Source organism: Channa argus, chromosome 3 (genome assembly GCF_033026475.1).
Source record: "Channa argus isolate prfri chromosome 3, Channa argus male v1.0, whole genome shotgun sequence".
Taxonomy (NCBI): domain Eukaryota; kingdom Metazoa; phylum Chordata; class Actinopteri; order Anabantiformes; family Channidae; genus Channa; species Channa argus.
Genome location: NC_090199.1, coordinates 17,845,507 through 17,860,111, shown reverse-complemented (window position 1 = coordinate 17,860,111; position 14,605 = coordinate 17,845,507). Strand labels below are relative to the sequence as shown.

The window sequence follows — 14,605 nt, the reverse complement described above, 5'->3', positions numbered from 1 at the left end:
TTTCTTTAAAATCACACAACACAATTAAGATTTTACTGCATGTGTGTTTATGGGTTTACACTTCACCTAGGAGAAATTTCACGGGTTTTTTTTTACTGTTGTTTTGTTATCAACCACCAGAGGGTGATCGCACCTAACCATGAAACCAAACATGGCCACTGAGATAGACTTAGCTGTACAAAATTCAGCAATCATTGATTTTAATCACCTACAAAAGTCCTGCACTTCAATGACATGTGCAAATTCTGCGCGGCTAAAAATCTACCACAGGATCAAAAAGGATTATTATGTCATACAAACCATACTCAATAAAATGCATTGTAAAAACTTTAAAAAAGATTTTTATTTAGTTATATGATGTATTTAAACAATGTTGTCTGAAGTCAACTTCACACATTCATATTAGCAATTTTAAAACAAAGCAACAGCACTGTAAACCGTAGGTAAAGGCCTTAGGGACAACAAGGAAATGTGTGGTGTGAAGTTTTTCAGTTTACAGATTGCATCATCAGCCCACATCACACAGTACAGGAAGCACTGTTTGCTCTCCCTACTGTATGTAAGAAATGAAGACAGCACATGTAGCCAGTGCTGCAAGATGAGGATGCTTCATTGGTCTATTGTGATGATCTGTCTTTGTGTCAGTGCAGGTATGGACGTTTTATTTTCTCGCAAATAAGATTTTGCATTGATTACTATAATAAGAAAGTGTTTTTTATAGACTGTGGCTTTTTTTTAAAGCAAAGCTACAAAGTGCTTTAAAAGAATGTTTGTGGAAGGTGGCTGCAGTCTCAAAAACTGAAAACTACCTTTAATGCTTTAAAAATTATACAAGGCATTATGAAGCCTAATTTCTTGTTATCTGTTATTTTAAAATAAGTATCTGCAGTGCTGGTCAGGGGACCAGACTTTACATATTCCATGTCAGTATTGACTGTAACATGAATATTGGAATATGTACCGAATATTTTTGTCATCATAACTCATAACTGGGTTGATTTTTATACCTATATGTAATTATTGTGGATGGGTTTGGTGTTAGTTAAGCAATTGTCATTTATATATATATATATATATATATATATATATATGTGTGTGTGTGTGTGTGTGTGTGTGTGTGTGTGTGTGTGTGTGTGTGTGTGTGTGTGTGTGTGTGTGTGTGTGTTGTAAATTGTAAGATAGCAAATTAGTTTTCAATCTCATCTTTCATCCCCTGATAGACGCAAGACTCTGAATTTGTAGTGAGTCACTATTAGGCCTTTAGAAATAACGTCTTAAAATGAAACAGATGTCTATGTCGGATGGTGTGTTTTCAGATCCTCCGATCACATACTTAATCTCTTTTATGACAGAGGATGTTGCAGTGTTTCGAGAACCTGGTCAGAATGTCACCTTCAATTGTTCCTCTGCTGGATGTCCCAGCAGCATTGACGGCTTTGCTGGCATGTATCTGTATCACGATTTTACATCGACCGAAGAGGTGCTTTACTATCACTCTGACCCTAGCTCTGAAAAAATCTCCTCACGCCTCAGATACAATAGCAGGGTTCATAAAGAAGGATTTCTGACAAACCACATCATCACCATCAGCAATCTGACCGTGAATGACTCTGGTCTCTACCGCTGTGTCTACACAAAAACTGCTGCCATTAAAGTAAATTGCAGTGTACACATACTAGTTGTAAAAGGTGTGTTTCTCTAATTTTTTCCCACAGTCTTCTCTTCACTGTAGGAATTTACGATGGTGCCAAGTAGCCCAAGTGTGTACAACTCACCCATTTGACAGTATTCTTCTTGTGCATTTCATAGAGATACGTATTTCCTATTTAAGTTCTAAACAATTGTTTAAAAATTATAGTGATGTTTTGCCACCTACATGGTCCAATTAAGACTGGATGTCAGGACAAAAACCAAACCACGAAATTGGTTTTTCATATCTTAAGCTTTCAGTGTTGCCAAGAAAACCAGTGGCTTCAATAATTGCCAAGTGGAAGAAGTTCTGACCCCTTTTTGGAAAAGAAGGCCCACAGTAGGGCAGGTAATCAAAAAATACTGTAGGTGATCAACCTAATGGTCTCACTGACAGAGGTTCAGAAGTGCTCTACAGAGACAGGCCAACGTGCTGAAAGCAAGACAATCTCAGCAGTATTCCACCAGTCAGGCCAGACGGAAGCCAATGCAAGAAATGTAACAGCCTGCTTGGAGTTTGCCACACATGGTGGTTGTGTCCTCATGCTAAATCACAGCAGCATGCACAGTGCAGCCAAAAAAAGAGAGGTCCTGGAAGAAGACAACCTCCAGAGTGCACACAACCTGCGAGAGGATCGTGACAATGACTTAAATTGCATAATGACATGACTACATAGGTGTGACTAGATAAGTCTCTGACTGTATGAGAAAAACCTGTGGAAGCAGCTCAAGGTTGCAGTTGACTGATGTTTCACATAATAATGGTACTTGTGAGGATCTGCTGAGAAGAATAGGGAGGACTGTTCAAACTCCAAGTACAGAAAGTACAAAGGCACTTGCTAGAGAAAACACTAAACTGCAAGTGTTGCTAAAGTGGCTTCAATCAAGTCCTGAATTGAGAGTCTGTTACACATATTGTTATACATATAAATTGAAAATTTACAGAAAAATATTTCAGTTTTTAATAAATTAGCTAGAAGAAAAAAACAACACCTTCAAATCACAAAAACAGTACAGTGACACTTTTTCTGACATCAATTAGAGCAAAAGAAGAACTTCTGACGCAAACTGAAAAGATCTAACCACCAGCAACTATGGCAGACTGCGGAACAAATTTATTGTATATGACCAACGCGTTTTAGCCTGTAGTATTCATTTCATCCGAGTCTCTTTAAACCACAATAAAAAACCATTGTGTTCTTTTGGTCTGATTAGTACTGAGTACACTATGTTTACTCTATGGTCTTTTACATTTCAGATGAGCTCTTCTTCATATTTATGGTTTAGATAATTCTTCAAATTAATAAATTAAATCTATATTCACAGTCAGACACAACATTTGTGTGAAAACTGCACATGTTACTTGTTCTAACCCATTTTTGCGTTTTCTTCATAAGGGCTTTCAGTAATGCCTCCAACCGCTGAAAAATGTCCACCATTGGTGTTAATCATAATCGGCACCTTTGTCTCCAGCATTCTATTAACCGTGATCTTCACCATGATGGTCATCCTGACGGTGAGTTGAGACAATTCTGCACACCGTTGTGCCTAATCAAGATTTGCAAACATCCATAGTTTGTTACAGTGTCTATTACTACTGCAGTTTAATACATACATAATAGGTTATGACATACGATTTACCCTCCTGTGTTCTTCAGCTCATTGCTGATTAGATCTTAAACCACTGCCAATGCACTAAATGTCTGAAACTGAAATGCGGATGTGTATGCTCTGCGTGCTGTACTTCTCTGCATGTGCTTTCACCAGTGTCTCAAGATAATAATAATAATTTCTCATTGTCAGAGGCTTCCTAAGATACATAAAGCCACTGATTTCATGATTCTTGTTTCTTCTGCCAGTTCTTAAGCCACTCAACCTTAGATAGTCTATGAAATAGTCTGTAGTGGTTCACATGAAAGATGTTGGAAAAATCCAACATTATTCTTTCCCTGACCCTCCTGCAGAAACAAAGTTAGTCTTCCATATCTTCAAATTTGGTCTCGAAAAATTCTTTGGTTGAAAAGGTTACATCCAGACACACAAGCACACACACAAACACAAATACATATGTACTTCATGTACTTTATATATTAATAATATATATCTGTATACACCTTTGTAATACAGACCATCTCTACAGTGACATTTCAATTTTAACAGGTGAAACAATGGACTAGCAACCGAAGAAGAACAAGAAATATGCCACTGTCATCCAGTGATTGTGTGTATGAAATTATGACCAAGGATGGCCTCCGCCCCTTAGCACCACAACAGTAGCCACCAACAAGCCTGTGTGATTTTGTTCAGGAATGCGTAACTAATTGTAGATAGATCATAAATTATTGGCTTGCTGATCTTCTTAATGAGAAATTTTGAGACTTTATCAACATACATGTGACAAAGTGTGCATAACAACAGATAGATAGTGGGTTATTAAACCCTCTTCAGCACCTAATTGTGAAAGTTTCGATAAATTTAATTTCTTGATATCATTAGTATTGATTATGATCATGTATGTACAGCACTGAAAACTCTAAGTGTGAAAATAGGAATTATGATAATGGTAAAAATAATGATACCTATTTAAAAACAATTTTGTTTTTAATACGAAGATATGTTCAGATTATTCTTGTTTGTTTTTCTCCCAGGCCAGTCAAAGCCACTGGCTACAATGCCTGCTGTAAATGCTTTGTATTTTGGAGCCTTCATCCTTTACCTCTATATTTGGAATGAAGTAAAGCAACCTTATCACGTGTTTTTCAGAGAAGCTTTATCTGCAATTGTAGTTTGAGTGTGCATACAATTTTACACACCAATGCAGAATACTTGATAACAGAAACTCAAATATCAGATTGAAGTCTTAACTGAAAATCATCCCTCTTTAACTGTAAGCGCGTTTCTGACTAACATGGCTGCTTGTGGTTTCTTTGACTTACTAACATGCACTTGAAGAGCAGGAAATGGCTGCAAAATAAACCACGGCATAACAAAAACAAAGGTCTGACATAAACAAAAAATAATAATGCATTAAATAAAAGTGTTGAGTTCACCCTTCAGTATACAGTTGGATGCAAACGCTTGCATCCCCTTACTTTAAAATCGAAACAAGAGTATTAAAGAAAGATTTATAATAATAATAATAATAATAATAATAATAATAATAATAATAATAATAATAATAATAATAATAATAATAATCAATGCAATTCAGCTAGTACAAATTATCCTTTATTAGACATAAAAGTAATGTTTATCAAATGTATTAAGGGGGATGAAACATTTACACTTATAAATTGTCATTAATTTACTATAACTTACCTCTATACTGATAATAATTGGTAATAATGGACATTTGTACAAGCTGACAAAACATTTTTTGTTTTAGTCTTTATGACATTTTCAAAATAAGGGGCTGCAAACACCTGCACCCAGTGGTAACAGAATGAACTGTTGCTTTAACTGACCCTTTAATTAATATAAAAGAAAGCAAATGCTGTGAAAAAAGTAGTACTCGTAAGCTTTACCGCTCAGGTGGTATTAACGTATGCACCACTGACTCAAATAAGGTTAGAGTTGTGAATGTGGGTGGTAGGAAGAAGGCATACAAAAGATAAACACAGTTGAATGAAGTCTCATTCAGTTGAGCATACTTCCTGACTATAATGTAAAACACAGTTTAATACACTTGTTTTTTGTTCAATTCCATCTCCAGATCTGTCTGCGTGTGTTTTAAGATCATGCATGCAACCAAACACAACTGTGAACTGAAACTTCATGCATTTGCCAAAAAACAAGCAATTAAACAAGACAACAACAAACATGATTTAAATTTAAAGTTATCTACTAAGAAAACATTGTAAACAGCATTGATGAGGTCAATTATGGCAACAATGTATAATGTGCTAGTCAATAAAAACAGTAATTGTGTTTCTTCTTTAAAATAATTTTTATATAAACCTAAATCTGCAAAAAGGAACTAGTAACAAAAACTCTAAAATAAATGTAGTGGAGAGAAAGTAATATTTTCCTCTGAATTGTAGACGAGTAGATACGTGTAGTAACATAAAATAGAATTCAAATACAGTACCATGCAGTATAAGTTCCCAAAAACTGTTCTTACTGTAAGTACACTTGAGTAGCCCTGTCATATATAAAGTCATGTAACACCTATACTCTGACAGACCGTTTATGTTAAGAGATGCCTAATGTGATCTTGTGCTCTTTCCTCTCACCTGTCCAACCACAACTGTAACCCCAGTAACTGGGGCTGGTGTTTTGCATGCTGGCTTCACTATATTAGACAGTTTACAAATATCTGCAAATGGAAAATTTCCTAAATGTAGCAAGAAACACAACAGTTATCTTCCTGAACCTGATAACTGGTTGAACTGCTGCATCGCTGGTAGCCTGCTGTTTATTTATTTGTGCATTTTGTCTTTTGAATAGTTTTATACGTAGGCATACATGACAAATGCTGCACATAATAATGAAACAAAATGCAGCATTAATATTATGCATTCTCTTTTGACTTGGTAGGTTTCCTCTGATGGTCAAGTGCACTTTGTTTTTGGCCTTTTGTAACATTTTTCACACAGGAAGTGGCTCTAGTGGACAAAACAACTTATCATACCACCTGCAAGATAATGAGAACTAGAACCTTAGCTTTGACATACTTTTGTGGTTTATTTTAAAACTGTTAACACTGTTTACTCAGCCCATTGACATGTGCTCACCTGTTACTAACTGTTGGGTCCAGTAAGACTTATTGAAACATTTGCTTGTGTTAAATGTTGTATGTGTTAAATTAAAATTTACAAATACTTTACTGAACTTTTTACATTCAACTTCAGGGACTTTGACCTTACATGTTAGGTTACTTTATGTACACATTACTGGCTTATTTGTGTTATGTTCTGTTATAATATTTAATAATGGTAGCTTTGCTGTAGTTCACCTTCCTCTAGTGTATAATTTGTTTATGGATAACAGTATAACAGTATAAACACCAGACATGGTTGATATTTTCATGTCACAGCAAAGAAATAAAGCACAAGCATGGGGGGGAAGTTGAGTTGTATTGGGACCATCTTTGGTGCCAGTCTTGTAAGTAACCAGCAGAGAGCAGCATTGCACAATCGTGCTCCCACTTCTATGCTGTGAGTTTGTCGCCATCATGAAACATGCCCAGCAACTGAGTGTAAACATCTTTCAGAATCACCTAACAGGCTTGCATTTGCACATGTAGTCGCCCAGTTTTGACAGTGACAGTGGTCCAAGTCATCTATTATAGAGGTGATTTTATTGAAATCTGCTGTTGTTTAGGGATGTAGAAAAAAGCTTCAACCAGGTGTTCCTGATTATAAGATACTGAGATGATAGATGTGCACATTTAGACATGTGCACAAATGAACTTCTCTGTTCATCACTTTAGTGTTTTGATTACATTTGTCAACTCAAAGGCTCCTGTACATAGCATTGTGGTGTAGGAGAAGAATATGAGTCTGCTTAGGAGACAGAAGCAAAGTGATGATGAAGCCTCTTTCTCTTTAGCATTTTGTCATGTTGCGGTGCTACAGACCCCAAGCTCGTTTATTTCACAGCTTCGCTTTGGTTGGATAATTAAGTGTTATCTATCAGTAATTATCTGTAGAAAAAGCATGTTATGTTTAAAGCAAACGAATTAAGCCTCTGAGAGAATGAAGTATTTGGCATTGTTCTTTTAACGAGTGTATCACATTTATTTTATTACAAGACAGCTGGACATGGCCCAAGGGCCACTGATTGGTGTGACGGAATGAGAATTGTTAATCATAATCATTGTCCTTAACGCGAGAAGCCCAACATTGGAAACACACTTTGGTCTCCAGTACGTGCGTAAAAGCGCGTCAGTGCACCTTGATTTCCACCCGCCCCACTCTTTATAATGGTCGTGCAGACTTTCAGCAGCAGTGCACATCATCGAGCGGAGCAGATCACGCGGCATATCCGCATCTGCGCTGCCTGCAGTCACTCTGTGTCGTCACGCACCAAGACCGAGCTGCAAAAGGGATAAGTGAAGGGAAAGTGAGATAACAAAGTCGGCTTCGGTAATTGGACGACCTGAGCACAGGAGACGGGACAGATTTCCTGTGGGGACCCGAGCGCTCTTTCTACTGAGTTAAGAGGACCACGAGAGAACGCAGAGCATGAAGAAGACTACAAATACAGGTACACGTATTTATAATGTATTTCATGTTAACTTTTGACAGATATCTCATTATCAGTGCAGAATCTTCTTCTTTTCCTTTCGGCTGTTCCCTTTCAGTGGTTGCCACATTAAATCATGTGCCTCCATCTAACCCTGTCCTCTGCATCTTCTTCTCTCACACCAACTAACTTCTCTCTCCTACTCTCTCACTACATCCATAAATCTCCTCTTTGGTCTTCCTCTAAACCTCCTGCCTGACAGCTCCAATCTCTGCATCCTTCTACTGATATATTCACAGTCTCTCCGCTGAACATGTCCAAACCACCTCAATCTTGAGTCTCTGACTTTATCTCCAACACATCTAACATGAGCTGTCCCTCTGATGTCCTCTTTCCTGATCCTGTTGATCCTTGTCACTCCCAAAGAGAACCTCAACATCTTAAGCTCTGCTACCTCCAGCTCTGCCTCCTGTCTTTTCTTTAGTGTCACTGTCTCTAAGCCGAACAACATCGCTGGTCTCACCACCGTCTTGAAAACCTTTCCTTTCATTCTCGCTGAAACTCTTTTATCACACAAGACATCTGATACTTTTACATCAACTATCTAGGATATAATTTAAAATGTGAGTAAGCTAATGCATATAAAATGTGTCCTACTTTCGCGCAGGCTTAATTAATCTGATGATGTATCTCAAACTAATCCCAAACAAGCTGTGTATTAATACACAGGATATACTTAATAAATCAATGTATTTGAAAAAGTCAAAATCACTGGTGAACATTATTATACACTTTTTAAGTTTCTGTTTACATGGAGTCATCTTTTCATTCTTTTCCAACTTGCCACACTCTTCACTTAGTGTTTGTTGGTGCTGCTGTTGTTTTGGGCCAGTATTTTTTTTCTTGTCTTTTTTTTTTTTTGTGGCTAAGAGTACAGTGCCCAGGGGAGTTCCTTAGGGTCCCCTGGGTAATAAAGTCTGATGTGAATCATCATCTGCCCTTCCCAGCCTGACCTTCTGTGTAGATGCACTCGCTGCTTCAGGCTCCTTTCGTCATGAACTCAGAGTGATGTGTTTGTCTGTGTGCACATGCACATCTTTGTTGGCGTTAACAAACATTTTTAACGTTTTATTTTGCTTGTGTGTATGTGTACGGCATAGTGTAGGTTGTGTTCGCGTGTGTTACACATCTCTCACCCTGCTTGGGGCCCATCTGTGAATCCCCCTCTCTTAGCATTTAGGAGTACACAAAATGGGCTCTGGGGAGAAAAATAAAGTGTTCTAGATTAAACTGACAGAGAAATGTGGCAGAGAAAAGTTGATGCTGCCGAGACTTTCGTTGACAACTGGAAACATATGTGACACAGAGCTTGAAAAAGGAATCATCATGTTATTCTGTGTGCATAATCCATCTGTTTTTTAAAAACAAGTCAAATTGTCAGAAACATAAGAAACCTGCAAGTAGTACTTTTCTATTTTATAGCTGTTTTAATGTTGTTTTTTTACATCCTAGGTTTTGCAGTTCAAAGCCTACAGATTGGCTTTGGAACAAGCAGGTCTTTGCTTCCAAGTGAAAAGTAAATTAGATCCGTGCCAAGCTTCAAGTCTTTATTGTTGTGACTTAAGTCTGTATGGCTTAAGTCCAAATCAGCAAATTTATTTGAATTAACGATCTGTCTATACTGTTATATTAAACATTACATCTTTTTCAGAATTCAAGTTTTACTTTGAGATTTTACTGTATATAGTCACGAAATCTATATGGTGATTGATGATTACCAATCACATTAACAGCAACTATCACAAACATAGCAACAGTCTGGAGCCTTAGGGAATCAGTGCTTGGCCTTTTAAGGAACAGAAATGTGAGAAAGTTCATACTTGAGAGGTGAGAGACTGTGGAGTCTTATCACTAACTGTCAGCTTCTGTCTCTGCAGATCCTCACAACTGCACCTGCACTGAAACTGCGGCACTATATAATCACCCTCAACCTGTGTGCTGTTGTCTTTAGGTCTTTAGCAAGTGGTGCATTGGTAGCTTGGTAGGTGGTCAGACTGTTGTGGAGCTGGACAGTGGGTCTGTCACTTTAGGTATCTGATAATAATTGTCCCGGAAAACAAAGAATGTCTAGATGTCAGCATACCATTGAGGAGGCTCGGAGGAGCAGTCACTCCCTGAATAATACTAAGTATTTTAACTATGAGGCTTTTATGCACTTTAATGATTAGGCTGACTAGCAGTATTATCAGCAGTATTATTACTAGCAGATATTAGTATATCTCTCTCAAGAAAAAGGCAAACTGTAAGACCAGGCAGCTACACTCAACCTCTTCAGTTCTTAGAGCCTTTTTTTTCTTTTTTTTAAACAGCATCTTGACCCTAAAGTGTCAGTCTGCCAGGCTGGATCATATCATGGCTGAACTGAGAAAGAACCCAATTAGCAATAGCAAAAAAAAAAAGAAAGAAAGAAATGTAATTAGGTAGCTTCTCCTGACCTCCTACTGTGTCTTGATTCACTTAATTCTGACCATATTGTACGGAAATTTCAGTTTATTCTTTTTATGTTCTTCTGCAGCCTTTATTTTCTCTAATATCATAAAACCAAAAAAACACAAAAATCAACTTAGAAACTAAATGAAAAAAAATAAAAATAAATTAAATCCTGCAATTTCTTTTAAGCAAAGTTATCAGATCTGTGTTCCGCTCAAATCATCCATCCTTAAGTTTACTCTCCAAATAGGAGCAATGTGTTGATCACTGAACTAACAAAATGTAGTACTAACAAAAACTTTTTAGTACCCTGTTAGGAGATTACATCGAGACCCAGAGCTTGCTGGGCTTAATGAACTGGATGTGCTCACGTTGTCCTGTAGTTTCATGTACTGTGACCCTGAATCAACAGAAAGACCCAGTGGAGTAAACACAGTTTTTTCCTCCGCTCTTTTTTATTTCTATCTTCCTACGCTTCAAAGATCCCAGTCAGCTGTGCTATATAATTCTCATGGTTGGTTCATTTTTGAAAACAGACTTGTCCTCAGCTTGAATAGACTCTTTTGTGGTGAGCATTTGCTGGAGGCAGGTTACGTGCAGATTCCAACTTTGATAAAAAAAAAAACACCTCCTAGACATATTGTCAATGTTGACTTGAACACAAGATACTGACAGATAGGGGGGCCTGTAAAGAAGATGTGGAAGAGGAAGTTGTAGAGATAGTTTCCTAAACAGATTTATATTTCACCCTAAATGTTAAATTGTCATGTTAAAAGCTCAGAGTGAACATACGGTGACTACCACAGCAGTGAATGTCTTGGGGAAACATTCCCATCTCTGTCAATATTACAAGAAAATGACTTATTGTTGCAGTGAGTCAACCTTGCAGTACATTCCAGAGGGAGTGATGACCAGGATTTAGTCAGCTGGATTACAGATAGTGGGAAGCATGTACAGAATATGGCCCACACACTGAAGTGTTTGATTTGCACTAGAGGTGCACTTGTTATAAATTTAGGCCACTTTCATAATTAAAGTCCTGCATCTAGCTTTAATAGTATTTAGTTGGGTTTTAGAGATGTTCCAGTATTATCAAGTACTTTTTTATATCGATTTTATATTATATTTTTTACAAGGGAGACAGAAATTAGGAGTTGGTAGAATTGGATGTGACTGCATATTAGATTTGTACCCATCATATGGTCGGAAATATTGCTTCAAATGGATGACAGTGTTGCTCCACAAATTACGAATAACTTTTCAAGACAATATTAAAGTCAAGTTATTGTATGACAGTGTTGTGCTCACAGCTTGTTCTTGCTTCTCACAAGCAAAAAAAAAATAAACAAAATCACTTTTTTTACATGCATTGATTTTTTTTTTTATTCCTTTAGAATGATATAAGGATATTAGTGTCTCCCATAAGGTTAATTCATACTTTCTACATCCATCTGCCTGCTATAGCAGCCACAATGCAAAGCTTGTCGCCTCCAACGTCTATGAGCCTCAGGACAGACTCAGAACTGTGTCTATGCTGACTGTCTGCAGTACTGGTGCACCTACAGTGGACGTAATGGATAAGTAAACAAGATGCTTGTTTCATACATTGCAGGTTTATACTGTATGAGATAAATACTTTTTCATGGAGTTACTGTTTCTACTGCAAAGTGACTTGTTTTTCCAGCTAATATTCATAAACCCAATGGGATTACATTTTTATTATTATAAAACAGATAAAGGCCGTGGATTTCCACAACAGAGAAGCTGTTCCCATCAAATATTTGGCATTTCTCTTTACAACACTCAGTCCATTAATCCATTATTAACATCAGTCATTTCTGTCAGAAGAATGATCTGAGGCCTTGACTCAGGTCCCATCACTATAAAACTTACAACAACATAAAACTCAAACTGGCCACAGATCAGCGCAGTCGTATAATCTCTGATGCACCGGTTGGGGGACTGGCTAAATTACTTTTGGGTCTAGTTGGTTTCCTAAAATTGCTGTGACACTTTAACCTGCATGTCATCTGTCCACCTACTAAACCACACTAGGAGGTCCCATAGAGAACTAGCAGATGAAAAAGTCAATATGGCTCTTTATTTCCACCTAACAATGGCTCTTCAGTGACAGTGGAGCTAGATTCCCTTCAGTCTGAGTCATATATTGGCTCGAGCTGCCACCACATTCACTATTACCCCCTTGTGAGAATAAAGTCTTTGGAGACTTTTGCTTTTGCTATTGTCTATTTAATGCACTACCTAAGAGTTAAGCTTTCAAGCTCTTCGGTTCATATAATCCTTATCACATTATATCCTCGGCTTGAAAGCCCCTTAAGTACTGGACTACCTTTATCAGTCGTCTTTTGGAGCTGCTACAAAAGCTCACTGTCTTAGTTCCCTCGGGCTGCATTAGATATTAGTTATTCAACAAAAGTTTCCCTCACTGAAAGGTCTGAACCATGTTCTCGCTTATATAAACTTTCCCTCATCTATTAGTTTAATCCTTTTCCTCCCACTACAGGAAGTGACACGTGATTTTTGCTCTGTCGCTTGTGGATTAATCTCTCAGTTTATCTCTCTTTACAGCTATCGCTCTTATTCCTGTCAAATTAAACTTAGCTGTGGGCTTCAAAATGCTGACCCATACGTCAGCACTGCATGCATACTCGAAGGAGACCTCTTTACTTGAAGAATAGACCCATGTATGTGCACACGCACACAAATGCAAGTATGACATCATCTGCCACTGTACCAGAGTGTAGCTATAAATAGTGATGGTCGATGATGACATTTCAGCCTAACAAAGCCTCCTCCTGTGAATAACATAAGGATGAAAACAGGCCATGTCACTGCTGCTTATCATGATGAGCAGTCAGCCAGTCGAGTGAATGATTTTGCTGCGTGCTCATTACCAAAAACCTGATGTTTCGAGCAGATGCCATCATAAGGCTTAATGAGAGCATCCTATAACGGTATTTTTTAGTGCCCATAACTTGATGTGGTGCAAGGAATGAAGATGTTTCTTCTTGTGTGACAAAGGGTCAGTTTGTATGCCTGTGCATTAAAACAACTGATTAAAACAAATGAAACATAGAACTCTTTATGCTGTTAAAGAAAAGCTGGCAGCTTTTTTGTTCCAACAACTTTGTGGTTACCTGTATTTAGACATTGACCTTCTTTATTTGGGGTTGGTGTGTGCTTCACTGTATGAAAATTTGTTAAACATAATAAACATATATATACAGTTACACACATAATTATTCAACCCACATTGAAAATTAGCTCCATTGAGAAAATGTACAAATTTGTAATCAAATCCAGAGAACTTATGGAAGAAAATTTTGCAAGTTCAGAGTTAAAGGAACATTGGCTATTGTAGATGGGTGTGACAGAAAAAGGAAGCCATCAAGGGCTGCAACCACATTTCTGAAACTGGAACCTCTCTGGCCTGAAGCACACGTTAAAAGGAACACCCTGCCCACAGGGAAGCAACATGGTGGCTCGGTGCGTGGAGCTGCTTTGCTTCTTCTGGCACTGGAAACCTGCAGGAAGACAAGATGAATTAATTCAAGTATCAGGTCATCATAGAAGAAAACGACATGCTGTCTGTGGGGAAGCTGAGGCATCAATTGACCTTTTTACAGGATTATGATCCCAAGCAGACCTCAAAGTGCACCATGGTTTGCTTACAGAAATTCTGGAAGATTCTAGAATGGGTGTCACAGTCACCTGACTTGAAGTCCATAGAAATGATTTGAGAAGGTGGTTGCAGCATGCAAACCCAAGAATGCAAGTGAACTGAAGGATTGGCTAAGATTCCTCAGGAACGTTACCAGAAGCTGGGGACTTCCTGTGCATCACGTTTTCAGCAGGTCATAAAAGCAAAAGGCATTTTTACAAAGTAATGAAGAGGCTTGACATGAATGAGTTGCATCATTTTGAGGCTGCAGTCATTAAAAGATGCATTTTGTGTTAACTTCAGAGGAACTACATCTCACGTTAAGGTGTGTCGAGCTATTTCAAATTGGATTTGTTCATTGCAAACAGCTGCAGTTTTGTACAATGAGAGTTAAATCATTTCAACTCCAAGTGTAATGGATATTTCCATTAAATCTTTTGTCCAGTAGTGACCAATGATTAATTAGGTTTTCAACTTTAAAACATTTGGCTTGTATTTGGGCTGCATTTTTTAAATAACACTATCACTCTTAATGAACATGCTTCTTTTGGTTTTAGT

At 37.6% G+C, this 14,605-nt stretch overlaps 2 protein-coding genes across 2 annotated transcripts in view; both read left to right on the top strand.

The window, feature by feature from the left end:
- The first annotated feature begins 536 nt into the window (after positions 1–536).
- Positions 537–6,895, top strand: LOC137124598 (uncharacterized). Its single transcript, XM_067499695.1, has 4 exons — positions 537–650; positions 1,353–1,688; positions 3,087–3,205; positions 3,850–6,895. The coding sequence occupies exons 1-4, from the start codon at positions 599–601 to the stop codon at positions 3,964–3,966; spliced, it is 624 nt and encodes a 207-aa protein (XP_067355796.1). The 5' UTR covers positions 537–598; the 3' UTR covers positions 3,967–6,895.
- An 833-nt stretch (positions 6,896–7,728) lies between these two features.
- Positions 7,729–14,605, top strand: part of septin9b (septin 9b) — a 71,107-nt gene continuing 64,230 nt past the window's right edge. The window contains exon 1 of the mRNA XM_067498123.1: positions 7,729–7,896. Within this exon, the coding sequence (XP_067354224.1) occupies positions 7,875–7,896 (22 nt within the window). The 5' untranslated portion in view covers positions 7,729–7,874. The remainder of the gene's footprint in view (positions 7,897–14,605) is intronic.